The sequence below is a fragment of the Cephus cinctus genome, unplaced genomic scaffold, assembly GCF_000341935.2.
Source record: "Cephus cinctus unplaced genomic scaffold, Ccin1 Ccin1_scaffold0215, whole genome shotgun sequence".
Classification (NCBI taxonomy): Eukaryota; Metazoa; Arthropoda; class Insecta; order Hymenoptera; family Cephidae; genus Cephus; species Cephus cinctus.
This window is the reverse complement of record NW_014332933.1, coordinates 3,792,099-3,809,316: the sequence shown is the minus strand read 5'-3', so window position 1 is coordinate 3,809,316 and position 17,218 is coordinate 3,792,099. Positions and strand designations below refer to the sequence as shown.

General features: G+C 38.3%; 4 protein-coding genes and 1 non-coding gene across 13 annotated transcripts in view; 4 read left to right on the top strand and 1 right to left on the bottom strand.

Annotated features, from left to right (window-relative positions):
- Nucleotides 1–124: 124 nt before the first annotated feature.
- On the top strand, nt 125–4,338 carry LOC107265244 (transmembrane 9 superfamily member 3). 2 transcript variants are annotated; one of them, XM_015734506.2, is made up of 10 exons: nt 125–571; nt 817–1,012; nt 1,118–1,240; nt 1,425–1,669; nt 1,762–2,001; nt 2,072–2,356; nt 2,448–2,656; nt 2,732–2,878; nt 2,987–3,070; nt 3,179–4,338. In XM_015734506.2, exons 1-10 carry the CDS (start codon nt 449–451, stop codon nt 3,321–3,323), a joined length of 1,797 nt encoding a protein of 598 aa, XP_015589992.1. In that variant the 5' UTR covers nt 125–448; the 3' UTR covers nt 3,324–4,338. The 2 variants fall into 2 exon arrangements, with proteins under 2 accessions (XP_015589992.1, XP_024938014.1); XM_025082246.1 differs by having other exon boundaries at nt 278–571; nt 768–1,012; nt 3,179–3,323.
- Nucleotides 4,339–5,360: 1,022 nt separating this feature from the next.
- On the bottom strand, nt 5,361–13,702 carry LOC107265247. 6 transcript variants are annotated; one of them, XM_025082256.1, is made up of 6 exons: nt 13,343–13,702; nt 8,186–8,283; nt 7,870–8,107; nt 7,607–7,787; nt 7,393–7,521; nt 5,361–7,327 (listed from the first exon to the last, which is right to left on the bottom strand). In XM_025082256.1, exons 4-6 carry the CDS (start codon nt 7,764–7,766, stop codon nt 6,426–6,428), a joined length of 1,191 nt encoding a protein of 396 aa, XP_024938024.1. In that variant the 5' UTR covers nt 7,767–7,787; nt 7,870–8,107; nt 8,186–8,283; nt 13,343–13,702; the 3' UTR covers nt 5,361–6,425. The 6 variants fall into 6 exon arrangements, with proteins under 6 accessions (XP_024938024.1, XP_024938023.1, XP_024938021.1 ...); XM_025082255.1 differs by lacking the exon at nt 13,343–13,702 and adding an exon at nt 8,617–8,756; XM_025082253.1 differs by lacking the exon at nt 13,343–13,702 and adding an exon at nt 8,404–8,551.
- LOC107265249 (von Hippel-Lindau tumor suppressor homolog) overlaps nt 8,916–17,218 on the top strand; it is a 16,772-nt gene continuing 8,469 nt past the window's right edge. The window contains exon 1 of one of the 3 annotated variants that reach the window (XM_015734521.2): nt 8,916–9,051. The gene's annotated coding sequence lies outside the window, so the exon portion shown is untranslated. Of the gene's footprint in view, nt 9,052–13,807; nt 13,825–17,218 lie in introns of those variants that run through there. The other 2 variants (XM_025082262.1, XM_025082263.1) reach the window with 2 other exon arrangements.
- Nucleotides 9,785–9,879, top strand: Trnay-gua. Its single transcript has 2 exons — nt 9,785–9,821; nt 9,844–9,879. It is a non-coding gene; the product is annotated as a tRNA-Tyr (tRNA).
- The window catches only part of LOC112493616, a 7,529-nt gene continuing 5,735 nt past the window's right edge, over nt 15,425–17,218 (top strand). Inside the window, exon 1 of the mRNA XM_025082257.1 lies at nt 15,425–15,626. Coding sequence (XP_024938025.1) covers nt 15,434–15,626 — 193 coding nt within the window. The 5' untranslated portion in view covers nt 15,425–15,433. The remainder of the gene's footprint in view (nt 15,627–17,218) is intronic.

Below are 17,218 nucleotides of genomic sequence, written 5' to 3'. Positions count from 1 at the left end.
AGTCTCAGATTCAAACCTTTTGTTGAAGATTTACCATTCTAATAGTCGATAACGTAGATATCGTGATAAAAATCTTATTTTTAATTTCTTATAACAGGGGGCGTCCCGATATAATAATACGACCATTATAACATCATGTTCCAATTTAAATAATAGTGAAGTTCAAGACCAGTGTATGAATTCCAAGGTTCCAATAAAATGTGTGAATAAAAACCCGTCTCGCACGTTTTTAATGGTAGGGAAAAAAGACACCTTCCGTTTTAGTAAAATTCGCCGGTTCCAATATGGCTGTTGCTGCCGACGGAAGAGCCATCTGACGTGGCAATAAACAAAAATCCTTGAAGCGGGTCCCGTGTACGTGTCCGGTCCGTATTTCCGCGACGTTGATGCTATTTTGCGTATCTATGGGGTGTCTTCCCCGTGTGTTTTTTCGGAGTTTAGTGACTGTATGTGTCTAAAGCGCCGTGAGCGCATTCCGACAACGAAAAACATGTGTCGGTTTCGACTGATCTTTGGCTTTCTGGTAGTCGGTCTTCTCACTCTGGTTCGCACCGACGAACACAGTCACGTTGTAAGTAAACCCAGTGTTGGTGACATCCTTTTTGAAATGTCAAAGTTTCCTTCTTGGACGTCTAGCTATCATACGATTTCGAATCGTATGTTAGAACTCGTTGCGATATATATTTTTTTAAATTAATGAGCTATATTATCTGCAACATATGAAATCATGTGTGTTTTTTTATCTATTCAACGTATTTCCTAATTAGGATGAGATAGTTGTTAACACGTGAGAAAGTAAGAATTTTTCATTGACAGTACGAGGACAACGAAGAAGTTGTACTATGGATGAGTACAGTTGGACCTTATCACAACAGGCAGGAGACCTATTCCTATTACTCTTTGCCATTTTGCATTGATACTAGGAAAGTGATCAGTCATTATCATGAAACACTTTCCGAGGCTCTACAGGGTATAGAACTGAAGTTCAGTGGATTAGATATCGAATTCAAAGGTCCTTATTACCCTATGATATATTTATGAATACTCTGTATCTACTCTGCATAATTATTCTTTTGGAATTGAATGTACTAACTGAGGTGATCGTTTGAAATTTTAGCGGACATCTCAAAAACAGAGTACTGTGAAATTGAGCTAACTGAGGAGAGTCAAAAGGCTTTTGTTTATGCCGTGAAAAATCAGTATTGGTATCAGATGTACATTGATGATTTACCTATTTGGGGTAAGTCTTTCTTTTTTCAACATGATGGCCAAGGTTTCTCACAGGCCCAATGTTTTTTTAAACATGTTGTCTTATCAGTAATTATATATCCATTGAAATCAATATGAAAGATAACTATAAATGATTATTTCAGTCTTATAAAATTTTGAAAAATTAATGTTCTCATACAATTTTGTAAATATAGGGGTAGTTGGAGAACCAGAAGAAAATAATGGAGTTGTGTCGTATTACATTTGGACGCACAAGAAATTAGATATAGGATACAATGGTAAACAAATAGTAGATGTGAATCTAACCAGTGAAAATAAAGTAAAACTTGTGCAAGGGGTGCACATCCCATTCAGCTACGAAGTCAACTGGAAGCAGAGTAGCGTTAAATTTGAAGATAGATTTGACAAATACCTTGATCCAAATTTCTTCCAACATAGAGTAAGTAACACCCTTATATATTTCATAATTCCTCATGCCTTATAGCTTATAAGTTCAAACATTTCAATCACTACAAACATTAACATTTACAGATACATTGGTTCAGCATTTTCAATAGCTTTATGATGGTTATCTTCCTGGTTGGTCTTGTGTCAATGATTTTGATGCGCACGTTGAGAAAGGATTATGCAAGATATAGCAGGGACGAAGAAATGGATGACATGGAGAGAGATCTAGGGGATGAATATGGCTGGAAACAAGTTCACGGAGATGTTTTTAGACCGGCGAGTCATCCCATGATATTCTCAGCTCTCATTGGTGCTGGTTACCAGGTTGGTTCTCTGATCACCGTGAATCATTATTCCACTAAACATAATTTCCTATTCCTGTGCATTTATCCAGGTCACCGTCGTCGTATTAAGTGTGATTATATTCGCCATACTTGGGGAGCTCTACACAGAACGTGGCTCAATGCTGTCCACTGCGATTTTTGTCTATGCAGCGACGTCCCCAATAAATGGTTATGCAGGAGGTGGACTGTATGCCAGAATGGGTGGACGAATATGGATAAAACAAATGATAGTCAGTGCTTTTATGCTGCCAGTAATGGTTTGTGGCACAGCGTTCTTCATAAATTTCATCGCCATGTATTATCATGCTAGTCGTGCCATTCCTTTTAGTTCTATGGTAAGTTATTTCAATTTGTACCTAAATTTCAAGTTACTATTACTCCATATTGGTACTAGGTATTAACAGTTTGATATATTAACTTTAATAGGTGGCAGTGACGTGTATTTGCATATTTGTGATTTTACCACTGACACTGGTAGGAACTATTCTTGGACGTAATCTGGCAGGGACCCCAGACGCTCCTTGTAGAGTAAACGCTGTACCAAGGCCTATTCCTGAAAAGAAATGGTTTATGGAACCACTTGTGATTATCATGCTAGGTGGTATATTGCCCTTTGGATCGATCTTCATTGAAATGTAAGAATCTATAAAAGAATTGAGATACGCTCGTTTTTACAGATTATCATATAAAGATTTAATATGCTATTATAGGTACTTCGTCTTCACATCCTTCTGGGCGTATAAAATTTACTACGTTTATGGATTCATGCTATTGGTATTTGTTATTTTGATGATTGTGACTGTCTGCGTCACAATTGTCTGCACATACTTCCTTCTCAATGCTGAGGACTACCGATGGTAATTACCAATTCCTATAATTAATTTTCTTGTCACATTTAGTGATAAATCTGATAGTTCTAGAGATAGATTAACTCTGTTATTAATAATATTGATATTACAATACAGGCAATGGACGAGCTTCTTGGCAGCTGGCTCGACTGCGGGCTACGTTTACATGTATTCCTTTTATTATTTCTTCTTCAAAACAAAGTAAGTTATCAATTCGTTTTCATATGTGTCCTGCATTGTTCTCAGCTTTACAATCAGTACAGGATGCACTAGGATGTTTCTTGTAATATTCAATTAATTTCTTTTCAGGATGTACGGTTTATTCCAAACTGCATTCTACTTTGGCTACATGGCGCTGTTCAGTTTAGCTTTAGGCATCATGTGCGGTACGATAGGATATATTGGTACGAATGCTTTCGTGCGCAAGATATACTCCACGGTCAAAATAGATTAAGTCAGCAGTCCGTTTTCAATTTGGTGACTACGAAAATCGTAGATGAGGTTGAAAAAGCAAAGGCGTCTAAGCGCTGTTTAACTTCGGACTTTAATTTTCCCCATTCATTTCTTCCATCTCGAAATTTGCGATACACCACTGTCCTATCCCGAACAGTGAATAGGTCTCAATAAAAAAACTGCCTATTTGTAGACATGACGTCAGATTAATCCCTTGCTCGAGAATATGTCCGTCTTTGTGAAATGACAATTTTATAGTCTACAAATACATATCTAGGTTATTTTCATAGAATGCGTTGATCTGGAACTCTAGTGGCTTTGTTGTAAGTAATTCTTTAAAATGCTTTTGTGCAATGGTTAAATAATTATTGAAATTTAATATTTATTAATTGCGCATTCTGCTTTGCATTTTTCTAATAGAGTTTCTACAGACGTGTTCTATCGTTTTAAATTATTCTAATTCTAATCGAAGAGAACACTATTGTTAATAATGACTCAACTTCAATAAATGCAAATTGCACAGGGTTCCAGGTCAAATAGAAATTATTTCCTTTGGATACTCTCGTATGTCTAAAGTATTGCTAGATTTTATTTTCGGACACAAAAGGATTGTCACTTTGCTTAATCGTATCGCTGTCAAAACAACGTAGAATCAGGCATAAGTCAAAGTGTACACAATACATTATATTTGTTTTTTGTTTGTTTATATAAGACAAAGAGATTCGAGCATAGGTAAAAGGCATGTTGTAGTTGTTGCACGTCGAAGAGTAAAGAACAACGTCACTATCTTGGAATAGAACTCTTGAATCACTGTTCTTACAGAAAGTATAAGAACAATGTTTCGAATGAGGTACTAAAATTCAGCGAAAAATTTATTTTTCTGTCACAAGCAAATTCAATATTACTTAAACCGTGATGAATTCAACGAAAAAAGGCCGTGGATGTGCATCATGCATCTTTTGTAATTATTTAAATAAAGGTTCGAACACGAATACTGATAAAGAATTCGACAAGAAGCTAATAGAGTTTTAAATGATTCCGAATGTCCACTACTTCAGTTCAGAATTATGTATTTCTAGTGCACAAGAACGATCCCAGTTCAAAATATTAAATCTGCTTACTAATTCGTGCATTTACATGATATAAAAGCGTTACCTTTTGCTTTATCTTAAAAGAAAAACGTAAGGAAAATCAAAATTGATGCATACACTTAAAATACTTACATTGTTGTCTTCGTAAAAATTTATTGGTTGGTAGTTATAGAACAAAAATAGATCCTTGGCGTTTTCAATTATTTCACTTTTTTGGAGATTTTCTATAAATTTGAAAAAGAAAAATATAGACCGAGCAACATGTGAATATATTAATTAGATCAGGCCATAGGTAAAAATGAACGGCAAGAATGGCATGTGGAACTGTAATTGATAGATTTGTAAAAAGATTTACGTTTAAATGCCTACTATCCTTATTGTTGTGGAACTATATTCAGTTCATATTATTTTATTCAATTTTTTTCTCTTAAATCATAATCTTAACACGACGACCGTCACGCGTAATATTTCAAGTAAGCGCCATAGTACTAATAAAGAAATCGCGAATCAACAGCTATTTATTTAAACGGATCTTCCAATGTAAAACAAAGTACTTGGATCAAGTAAATGTATTGATAGCATGTAAAGCTCTCGTGTTGGATCCACAAGAAAATAAAGAAATTCTGTGTGGATTTGACATAACGATTCACGCAACTGAAATTGGATAATTTAAAGTATTAATCAAAGATTCGACCAATAATAAGTGCGATAAGGTGAGTGTCGAAATTATGCGCCTTTTAAAAAAAGAAAAACGTTAAATACACAACCTTTTTTCTAATTAGGATGGTATTATTGATTATTATAGTTATTATTATTATTAACGAGACGCGGATAAGTGACTTGTTGTTAGATGTAGCGGATCTAAGAAAATATAAAATTTCTACCTACGACAAATGACTAATTACTCATTTTCAAGACAGAGACGTGTACTAAATTACATACATATATATTTCTTTAATAGAATTTATTTATCCCCGTATATTTTAAAATACAAAATAAAATATAATATAACTGTGTAACGGGCAATGAAATGCCAAAACCCATTCAGGTGTCTCGAGAAAAATCTTAAACTCAACGTTACACAGTGTCGAAAACTGATATCGAGGAATTAAGGATTTCTCGTACTAAATTCTTATTTGTACAAGTAGTCAACTGAGTAGTTCGATTTTTTTATGTCGCTATGCAAATAATTATATATTTTATAAAGATTAAGTAGAAAAGAATAATGGAACGGCGCTCTTATCACCGTATGGCGTTTTTTCGTCTAACGCGTATGGAGAAGAGTGCTGCATGATTAAAATGATCATGCTACAAAAGTCATGTTTTGCAGATAACGAACGAGCATATTGCTTCTATTGCCGTTGCAGTCTTCTTACGCATGTTAGTATACGTGGTGTTCAGCGTATGATTTCGGATGAACTTAATAACGTATACTGGGTATACGTAGCTGCGATGATATCTGATTAAAATATAATTAAGATCAATGTAAAAGGTACTTATATATGTACATTTTTTAAGTAGAAACGTTGTAAAAGAATGAACATTACATAGAAACTTGTTAATTCACGATATTCGACCGATAACGATAACGCGCATTTATGTCATCAGATGCTGAAGAATGAGCCATGTAAACGACATCTTATCGGCAAGTCATATTTTCAATATATTTACATATCCCTTGATTATGAAAAGGAGGCGAGTAGCTGCGACGTTATTGAAATTCTTTCGCGTCAAATCGCAGTTTTTTATGGCGCGACAAATTTGTCGTATCAGTCTGTGACATGGAAATAAATCATTTCGTAGTGTGATTGATAAAGATTGGATGTGATACGAATGTAATGAGAATGAGAAATAGTGAGTGAAAGGGAGATACATCGATTCCGAATATCGATTACCAGTTATTTTGGTAATATTTGATTTGGAAATGCGAAAGTATCGTGTACGGTGCTTAAACATTGGCGAACCGTACTATTATTTATATCGTGGTACTTTGTACTCGACTGATCTGGACTTCATAATTTATTTCTATTGTCACCAAATCCTTGTAGCTGTTTCTTTTCTTTATCGTCGGCTGCCTTAAAGCCTAGGTTGAATTCTGTTTTAAACATCTCTCTATAATAACTTTCCTTGACGATATCACTCTCTGGTACACCGTCCTCTTTACATTTTTGCACATAAAGTTTGTGCATTGCTGCGATACTTAGACTCGAGTCTAGGTATTTCCTACCGCTACGATCCTTTGGATTAGTTTTTTCAGCGGGAAAAGATTTTATATGCTCACGGACGCGATCCTTCACTACTTCACTTTTCTTTGTTTTCGGTGTGTGCCTTCCTCTTTGATCAGGTCCTATTATGCCACCAGGAGATGATCTCTTCTTGTCCATTGCATGGCGCACGAATTTTTCTGATACAGAAAAAGTGCTGAGAAACATTGGTTTGCACACTGTTATAAATTCGCCTTTGATCAATAGGGAATATGTAAAGGTGACTTGTCTACGATGCTCAGATTTGACATTGCCACGACACCTTGTGCGTTGCTTGGGAGATTCCTTGACTGAGAGAGCTATATATTGTTTCCTCTGCTCCCATGTACAGGTCTTCCAAAAGACACTGTGTAATTGTTCACGGGCATCCTCGTCTATTTTATCACTGCACCGCATACGACAATCACATGGAGGTCCCATTACCTTTGCTGGAACTATTTTACCTCCAACACCGATATATTCTTCTCCACGTAGTCTGGCATTTTTCTTTATATTGACTTTCCATCTTTCAGGATGTTTTGTACGTTTAACTGCCTCCTTTGACTCTTTGATAGGCTTTATTTTTCTCAGTCCCTTTGACTTTGGAGCCTTCTTCGGTGTGGGCTCTGGAGGTTGTAATTCAGTTATTGGCTGTTGATCTATCGGATGACCTGTATGGATTTAAATGGGATTAATATACTTTATATCAATTCAACAATCTAGTGAATATACATACCTAGTAGCTGATAACCACCAATCCCAGGTCCTTCAGTTTGTCGTGGTGGCTGCTGATTGATACCCATTGCAGAGGTATCCCGCCACCATTGAGCTGCCGTTGGCATCTCAGGAAAGGTTCCTGCCGGAACTAAAAACATTCCATATCTTTCAAGCAACGAACATCCTATTTGTCAGAAGCAAAAATAAAATATGTAATAGTCAACACGTTTTACCCATTTCATTTTGGAATTTGTAGTACGAAGGCTGCATTTGTTGATGTTGGGTTATATCCATGCGTCTGGTATCAAACCATGGCTCAATATCTCTTCTGGCGGGTCCGGCTTGATTTGACGGACCCATTCCAGCTACGTTTTGCTCCATGCTTCCATCCATCTTTTATACATGCTTCGAATCCTATCCAATAATTCAAACTGTTGTATAACAAGTTTTCAATACTAGTAAAACATAGCTTCATCAAAAATTCTGTGATATTTACCTTATACTTTATTTATATAGGTTATCATTCCTTAAAACACCAACTACTGCAATATTCTATAAACGTCCACCAGTTCGAAACTCATGCAACTTAGGCATTTGCATGTAAATCTTAGGAAAAAAAATTGTGGTCCATACGAATTCCAAACAAGAATAAGTGATATATTGCATAAATTCCTTCTCAATCACCGCACAGGCATCTCAGTATCGAAGCAATATTCACATTTACACTATGAATTCTTTAAAATAAGATAGAGTAGCCATTAATTAACAAACATATTTCTAGCTACGACCCGATTACACGAACAAGCTGCCACCTTATTTGTTTACACCAGTGCTACGAAGTTGCTCATTCTTTGGCACTTGGTACACTTTCTCAGAAAAGTATGGCCGTCACTCGGTCATCGCAAGATATCTACAATTAACAAAAAAATCTTGTTACCTCATATTTTCTAAAATATAACAGAAACATATGTCGATCCTATCAAAAAATCAAAAAGAAATCATTCCCAATTAACAAAGCATTACTAAATACCGATTTTTCAGTATACTAAAACAATACGGCTTCGTATTGCTGTATCAGTGATTGGCTGTCCTGGCGCTCCTCTACTGACAGTATACCTGTCAATTTAAATCTTGACACTTGCCTTCAGAGCATGCTGTGTGATCAACAATGCTTTTCATACGTCGGTAAATATTTTGACGGAACAGTATAATCAACTTCATTTATCTCATTGAATGTCTGTACCTTATCTACATCCGTTGTCACGCACACACAATTCCTTTGTTCATTGATAAAAGATGCTGCGTGCATCCATTCACGCATATTCACGCCATATTTCTATACCGGTAGTCTCTCATATCCCATAACTCAGCGGAGTATCGCTCGATGGCGCAACTTCGCACTTTTCTAAGCGTTCTATGAAGTTTCTGTCTGTTTTCGGCTTATCAGCGAAAAGGAGGCTTTGGGGTTAGGTTTAGTGAAGTATCGCCTTTGGTGATTCTAGGTGATGAGTGCTTTGCATAAACAGAAGAACGTCTCCTTGCGTGGTGTTTGGCCTCGGTGACGTAGTTTTTAAGTGTCTGGAGAATTCTTACTAAAGCTGGAAGGAAGTTAACCAACCGTGTGCTGTCCAGTCTTTATACAGAGACTCTTCTCTCTCTCTACACTGTACGGCGTTGGGTAAGTAATGTTGAGGTTATAGCATGGTTTACTTCACGTTGAATAATCCTTTTAATCCTTCTATTATTCCTGCTCCTTTGTATGTAAGACATTTCGTTGTGACTCTTAAAGAATATACAAGGACCTGCGAAATTCCTAGTATGCTGGCGTCATCTTTGTTTTTTCTTGTACTGTTATGTTTATTTACAATGAATTTTGTGCATCAGTGGTAAAACTCTTAAGATAACTTGCTGTTAATGCGATAGGCGTTTTATTATCCGGTTGAAAGCACAGTATCAGGTATTTGAATATTTATCGTCATGACAAATAAGATTTAGGATATGACTGATCACCGGTTTTGGTAGTTCTTATGGTTCTTATGTGATAAAAATGACTGCTTCTTTTTTAAGGATTGTATGCGCGCGATTCTTGACTGTAAATGATAACGAACACTTCTACAAAGTTCTTGAGAAGAAAATACAACTGGCACGTGATATTTCGTTAATAAACTTGACCTCATGCATTCTGCTAGGATTACGACTTTCACTTATAACCTTGTTGCACATTATCGTAATGTAACTAAATCTTACTTAAGATTCAAATGTTATATAATTATCAAACAATGTCATTTGTTAATTTAAAATTATGTTACTTAAAGTCATGATTAACGTAAGAAAGTGTCAAATTTATAAAACATTGTTTTATGTTTACGTGAATTTGTTGTGACCGTTATAACTATATTTATAACAAATTCCCTTCGATAGCTCAGTTGGTAGAGCGGTGGACTGTAGTTGGCAAAGAACACGAGTAGACATCCATAGGTCGCTGGTTCAAATCCGGCTCGAAGGATTCTTTTTTTTTTCTATTTAATTCAAAGATTTTTATCGATCATCGTTAATTACTAAACTTCCCCAAATCAGTGAAATGAACCTCACTAAGAACCGTCCATTTTTTATGTTCAATGTGAGATAAAGTCTTGTATCCCGATCGTGCTCGTGGTTCATTTATACATGGGTATATCGAAGCTAAACATAAAAGCAGAAAGTCTCGACACGAACGTTACCCGAGGAATACGACTGTTACGTGAACGTGAGTAACATTACTGATCGTCGACATGGAAAGCATTAGCATATCGTCGTAAAAGGTTTTGCCAGTAGAGAAGTAATTGCCATCGGGTCAATGCAATGCTAAATGCATCGAGTTTCAGAGAAAATGGCAACACCTGTATATAATATATATATTCTGCGACAATAAGCAGAAATAACATCGTCGTGCTAGGAATCTAATAAATGCAAAGAAATGCATTGAGAAAGGTACAGATGTAGCAATATTAAATCTGTTCGATGACACAGTTATGAATGAATTATTTTACAGTGCTTGTGTCATTAGTAAGAGTAAGATAACGATGATTCCAGGGAATTACCGGGTATGTGTAACATAGCTTACATACCCGGGAGACATGCCAGAGAGAAAACAGCAATTTTCTACAATGCTATCTTGAACACGAGTCCCTTGGCGTAACATTTTATTTATTTTCCACTCTTTCTCTCGTACAAAAATAACCTGGTATCAATTCACCAAGGGTTTTCATCGTAATGGAATTTCTACAAGGTATTAAAGACCTATTGTGCGCGTCAATCCAGCCTCCCAAGAATGATTAAACAAATGTTTCATATCTTTGCGTTTATAAAATAATTACAATCTGTCAAGTGACGCATGCCGTGACGCGCACATCAGGCGGCAAATTCATAGATGTTATATGTAACCTACCCATTATCCAGTTACGGCCCAAAAACTGGATGCGCCCCTGGAAGCGTTAAGTTTTTAGGTTACGTTAGATTAGGTTAGCCTTTAATTTACATTTAATGTATTTCCATGTTCTATAACTTTTTTTCATATTTTAGTTTGTTTGTGTCAAAACTTCGTATTAAAGTTAGCGCCGCCACAATTTTTTGTTTGTTTTAATGAACATCATTAAACTTGGCAATATAATATTAAATTAGCCAAAAATATATCCTTTAATATAATGTCCGTCTTTTAAAAATTTTTCTTCTGTAATGGCGCCAGCTTATAGGTAGTCCGAATAGCTGCGTATGAAAGTCATGAATTCACTCGTTAAACAAGGGAATTCACGGCTGACAAATTTGCAAAATAATATTAATTGAAAACAAGGAGTGAGAGTCAGAACGCGTCTATCGGTGCGCAGAACAAATTGAACCGTTTGAACGAGCCGTTGGACGAACAGTCGGAGCTTAACGGTTGATTACGTTCGCTTCTGCAAATGGCCGAAGCGTGTAATATTCGGTGCGGGCAGAGTGACGGATTGCGCGTCGCAACGTTGTTCCCTGGTTCTCGTTCCGCGGTCGGATAGAATGGCGCATGAAAATTATACGTGGCTTTACTCGTTATACCAGATCATACGAGAGTATTGTGATACGTACGCGGATATAGTTAAGTGCATATACAGATATATCATTGAAAAGTCTCGCATTTTATATACCAACACGTTTCTACTGATCACATTAAAACTTTTGCATATTTTATTCGTACCGTCGGTATTTGTACTCTGTTTCCTTCTCCCTTTGGGATGGCAACATTTTTTCATTGGTCGCGATCGACTGTGGTCAAACGAACTGAATTATCCATAGCATATGACCACGTTAAAAAATTAATACTGTTCCTAAGTGGACAATCATTTCCTGAGATTAGTCGCGTATCGTTTCCTGTATCCTCACGGTTGTGTTTCTTCTTAGCGTCTTGGAACAAATAATGCAGGAGCTCTCCGACTGGCTATCGAATTCTCGACGTTCGCTGCGGGCGTTTGCCAGTAGAAACTATAGAGAACGCCTATAAGAGCTACCGACTAATACGGACGCCCGGCAGACGCCATCCTCGTTTCTCCCGTGATTCCAGGAACGTCAGGGTACCCAAGCGTGCGCCGAGTGCCTGGGTAAATATACGGTAACATGCTGGTAATATTGTCCTGAGTTTATTTGGTCGCTTTCCGAGAGTCTAGGCACAGTGACTACGGGCCTCGTACACAGCCATTCTGGAATTGTCATTACGCCTTCTTGACTCACGTAGATCGTACCGGCACAGAGAAGTGTCGTACCTTCTGCTCGTTCAGTTTCGCGTGGCCGCCGCAACGCATAAGAATAAAGTACCGTCGTGCGAAAAAGATCCACGAGGAACTGCCTGCAGAAAGTTTAGCTTGGCATATTGACTTCCTTCTTATTTCTCTCCATATTTTACTCCACGCTTTTATTAACGTTCCACGAGGCAGTCAAAATGGACGAACAAGAAATCGGAGTACGAAGTGAGAGAAATACGGGACTGTGGCAGCACTCGTGTATATACACAAAACCCGGCATGCAGGCATACTGGATGACAGCTCTGGCTACGTTTGTAATTCGCGACGTAAGAAAGCTGCAAGAAGTCTTGAGGGGAACGGAATAAGAAAAAAAGGATGGAAGCGACGTAAATTACAAGGAAAAGTGCTGCTGCGAATCTAACCTTCTAAGTGTGTACATCGGTAACTCTCGTAATTGGACGTGTCGCCCTCTAGTTGTTATATTTTCAAATTGTTATATGGAGCGATCGATCTTGAGACCGTTAGAACCGCACGTGGGAACCTTCCACAGAGATTTACGAGAATGGCCGTCGCACTTGGGTCCTTCTGCTGCTATGCTAAACGTAGGACGTGTTGTGTGTGTACTATATATTATATATATATCATTTCATCCGTGGCGTACGAGGCGGGTGTCGATGGATATTATTTACGTAGAGATTCGACTCGATTCGCGATATGGCTCTCGATTTCTCTATGAATTATGGATCGTCGTTCGCGCGATGAGAACTCGCCCTACACGATAACCCATAGGATATCTCGTTCTACGCCGTCCTTTCGCGTTATTAGTTTTCCCTATTGAAAAACCCGAATCCCTACCGTTACCCATTCCTCCTGTTATTCTTGCTCGGCAAGTCCGACATCTTATAATAATTTGACTCGGCTGCAGCTGAATCTGCAATGTGCCAGCGTAGAGAATTGATGAGAGCGACTGGGCACTGGCGAACAGTCATGTTCCAGCTTGTTCGGTTCTCTGTTAAAAAGTGAAAAAAAAAACCCAGAATACGGTTGTTATATCGTGAAAAGGGACGAGCGACATTACGAGGAATATGAAACGTAAGGAAATGAACGTGGAGATCCTTAAACCCGTCTTAGGAATTTCTAACGACAATGTCGTCGACGTAATGTCGACACTATGAAATATCGTGGATACATAACCCCAATGTTTCCTGCGGATTTACTCACCGTTATGACGACTTTAGCTCGTACTTATTCGTATGGCCAGATAACAGGGACGCGACTCGGCTTGAGCACTGTAAGATACTGGATGAGAAGAGATGAGATAACAGTTGTTAATCTTGGAGGCCAACGGACAAGAAGACGAAACGTGCGCATTTGCAGATGCTAACTAACACTCGGACGATAGAAACACATCCGACCCTGAGTGCCCGTACACGTGTTCCACAAGCTTCAGATAAATTAGAAGCATTAACCACATGCATTGGTGGTAACGTATGCATGACGTAGGTCAGTTTTCGTAGAGGGTTGCATGCAGCAAAAGGTCGAGACAACGGACTAGGTAGATTACGCTGGGTAATAATGCGCGGGGCTAGTAACGTATCGTCGCGTTAATGTAACTCGAGTTGGTAACATAACATAACGCAACAAGGACTACGGCCAGTATGGCGTGTGGTACCCCCGGCGGTACAGCGGTAGCGTGTATACAAGTACGTATATGGAAATATGGTACGGTGTGCTGTTGGTTGGTGGTGCAATGGCGTCGGCGGGATATTTCCGGACGTAAAATAGCGTTAACTGCAAGTGAGCGTTCCAATGGGCATCGAGGGTAATGAAATCGTATAAAGCGTCTATATAACGTGTTGCGCAATAAACACGACGGGACACGTGCGAACTTCTTATTGTTATGCAAATACAAACGAAAGCCGATTCTCTCGCCGGGAGGACATCGGCAAACGAGCGAGTGACCGAAGGGGGCGATTTACAAGCCGTAAAATATCTAATTCTGATCGTCGTTACGTTCGTAATGTGACGCGAGAAATGAACTGATAACGTGTGTCGCGTGGCGATTACACGTATAAGCGTGTGTGTTCATACGATATGAGGAAATTGCGTCTTCTCTAAAACAAACACTTGTATCGGATTCGAGAATCGATTCTACTGTAAAGCGGAGGATGGGGAAAGTGGAGACCCACCCCAAACTCCCGAGCAACTTGGTACGTTTCTATTTCCCGATTGTTCTTTGTGTGTCTTTTTTTTTAACAATACTCGGATATGGGTATTGCGGGATCGACCTCGTGTATAGGTATATATAAGAATATATATAAGGTGTGTAATAGGTATATATTTATTATAGGAGTCGCTTTCCTAAGTCTCACTCGCGACATCCCGGTCCAAGATCATGGATACGTGATAAAAAGTTTGCCGTCTCTTAAAAGGCGTAAATCCCGCGACTCGACGACGTATCGTAAACTATTATGATTGCCTTGGTTGCCTTCCTAACCGCTTATGGCTTATTTGCATTTTATTGCTTTTTTATGTGTTACGCGACAATTCTGGATCGCGATCTTGAATCTGTGGCGTGCTTAATCTTGCTGCAGGATGCGCTTGTAGAATGACTGTGGGCATGAGAGATTTACGTGCTTTTATGTTTAATCATTTTTTTGTTATATTCCATTGTCACAATTTCGAGTTATATATGTATTGTGACTTTGTGAGAAGCGAAGGAAAAATTTTTTCTTCGAAATTTTGATTTTAGCGTTGTCGCTTTTTTTTCGAATTGCGATTTTGCCGCTGGTGCCGTCAGTCGACGATTATCAACGTGCTGTTTGTAAGACGGGATAACTGCTTCAGGGAAATTTACGGAAAGCTCCAGCGATTTCGAAGAGATACACATTTTGTAGTTTATACGCTTTAAAGATTCAAAGTTAGCATCGCTTCACATATTTCCCATGATGCGTCGCAGAATAGCAATACCTGCTTCTGTGATATAGTCGCGCGGGAGTTTTGAAAAGTGTCAGATCGATGTCCACGCTATCGAATCTGTAGTATGATATTACGTTGGAAATATGTAAAGCCGCTTTTTATTTGACGAATATTTATACCGATGTTCAAAGATTCCTTTCTGAATCCTCATCGATTTCTTTCTTCCCTATGAAATTCAAGCCGCGTACATACAGGTCGCGACGAGGATTACCAAAAGTTCTCCCTTGAACAAATCCAACCCCCATGGGAGCAACGCTACTGCCAGTGTCTCCGTTTTCGTTATTATTTTTCTTTTCTAACCCCCCTCAACTCCCTCCCTCCCGATGCATTTGCATGGAGATGAGTCCTGCCTTCCTGGCTGGCCTGGCTCTCGCTCTGCTCGGCGTCTGCCGCACGGAAACTGGGGATCTCTTCAGGATCGTCTTTTTAGTTTTAGTTTCTTACCAGGAACGGAGAGTTCTACTCGTGTACTCTGAGGCAGATAGAATACACTGGATTCGATGTTTCTCAAAGAAAATCAAACACGGTGAGTCTATGAAATCGTTAATAGATTTCATTCCCTCTCCTTCCACCCTCCTATGGTCAGTAATGTCGAATACACTCTTGTGGACTTTCAACCTCATATATGATACATCTTAAACAAAGACCAAGTTAGGTTCTCTCGAATTATCGAAATATCTAGGACGTCTCCAGAAATAAGTACCCAGCCTAACATGGCACGTGGTAGAAGTTCAATGTCTGTATATATTTATCTATATGTTATACAATACTGTCTGAACCACACGTGGTTCGATACGAGGGTAGCTAACGTCTGTTCGATGGTTTGGCGAAGGGTGAGTAAGGACAGTAGGGCTTCTATCCACGAAGGGGGTACGCAGTCAGTAGGTACGTCCTCCATCAGCAATATCGATGTCGAATAAACAAAGAGCCAGGAGGGCGATGGTGTTGCCGTGGAGGGTTCCGAGTGCAGTGGTGTATTGAAGGTAGTAAAAAAAAAAAAAAAAAAAAAAAAAAAAAAAAAAAAAAAAAAAAAAAAAAAAAAAAAAAAAAAAAAAAAACATTTTTTTTCAGAAAAAAAAAGGTCATAGAAAACCAGATAAAGAATCGCACACTCCAGAGGTGGGGAAATGTGGAATATTATTCGCTGAAGTAGAAATGAGTAGAGACTTTTCTATACCTTATTCTCGGGGAATATGATGCAGGCTCCGTGTGATACGATGGGTAACTTATTTTTCCTATATTGAATCCTGCCGGGATTTTTCACCTTGGCGTAACGTATACACGGTTACCAACCTAGGAACTAGGTAAAAGTTCATTCTCACGATGTACCATGGTAACTTTCGACTTTATTGGACAATTTCTGTGTCTGGGATGTTTCCGGCAAGTACTCGATATTTACTGGCTAGACTCGAAAATTTCACAGGGTGCACACACGCGCTTGGACAACTTCTAGGTTATATCCTACGGGGCCGGGTACAATCGTCCACGTGCACTGGACCATAGAAAGACACGAGTTACGAGATGCTCCAAGTAATAGAGATTTTTATGTTGCCCTCTGTCGTTTTCTCTTGTCAGTTAACCGCATAACATCGTATCTTCTTTGTCTCCTTTCATAAACCATATCCCGGTTGGTTATCTAATACCTCGAATTCCTCGTGGATTAGGAACTTACTTGGGCCATTTTTTTTACCCTTTCTCTCGTTCATTGCGGAGATTTAAGGTTTTGTTTACGTTGGAGCTTGTGGATAAGTCGTCAGATTTATTAGGAAAAATAATTTTAAAACGAAATCAATTCTCTGTACCTCGCGATACGTCATTTTTTAAACTTTTTTTTTCGAATTCACTATTTTTTACGATAACACTCCATCCGAAATGACTGAAACTTGAATTTGTCAGGCAGTGATTTTTGTAGGTTTATTTTTTCATTCCACGTTGAATTCTGCACCGCGAAATATCATAATTCCTACAAGTAAACACTACCATGTTGATTTCCACGAGATAGAAAAAGATTTTTTTTTCTGCATATATCTCCATGTAACGTTTTATTGGCTGCGAATATCGATGAAAGTCAAATGGCTATTGATTAATTTTACCTTTTCTTTTTTTTTTTTTTTTTTT

Excerpts from the sequence above, each read along its gene's own strand:
- LOC107265244 (XM_015734506.2), top strand. The coding sequence starts at position 449 with ATGTGTCTAAAGCGCCGTGAGCGCATTCCGACAACGAAAAACATGTGT. Across the intron at positions 1,670-1,761 it reads CAAATTTCTTCCAACATAGA|ATACATTGGTTCAGCATTTT; the intron begins GTAAGTAACACC and ends TAACATTTACAG. Across the intron at positions 2,657-2,731 it reads GGATCGATCTTCATTGAAAT|GTACTTCGTCTTCACATCCT; the intron begins GTAAGAATCTAT and ends ATGCTATTATAG.
- LOC107265247 (XM_025082256.1), bottom strand. The coding sequence starts at position 7,766 with ATGGATGGAAGCATGGAGCAAAACGTAGCTGGAATGGGTCCGTCAAAT. Across the intron at positions 7,522-7,606 it reads CAAATTCCAAAATGAAATGG|TTCCGGCAGGAACCTTTCCT; the intron begins GTAAAACGTGTT and ends GAATGTTTTTAG. Across the intron at positions 7,328-7,392 it reads TGGTGGTTATCAGCTACTAG|GTCATCCGATAGATCAACAG; the intron begins GTATGTATATTC and ends AAATCCATACAG.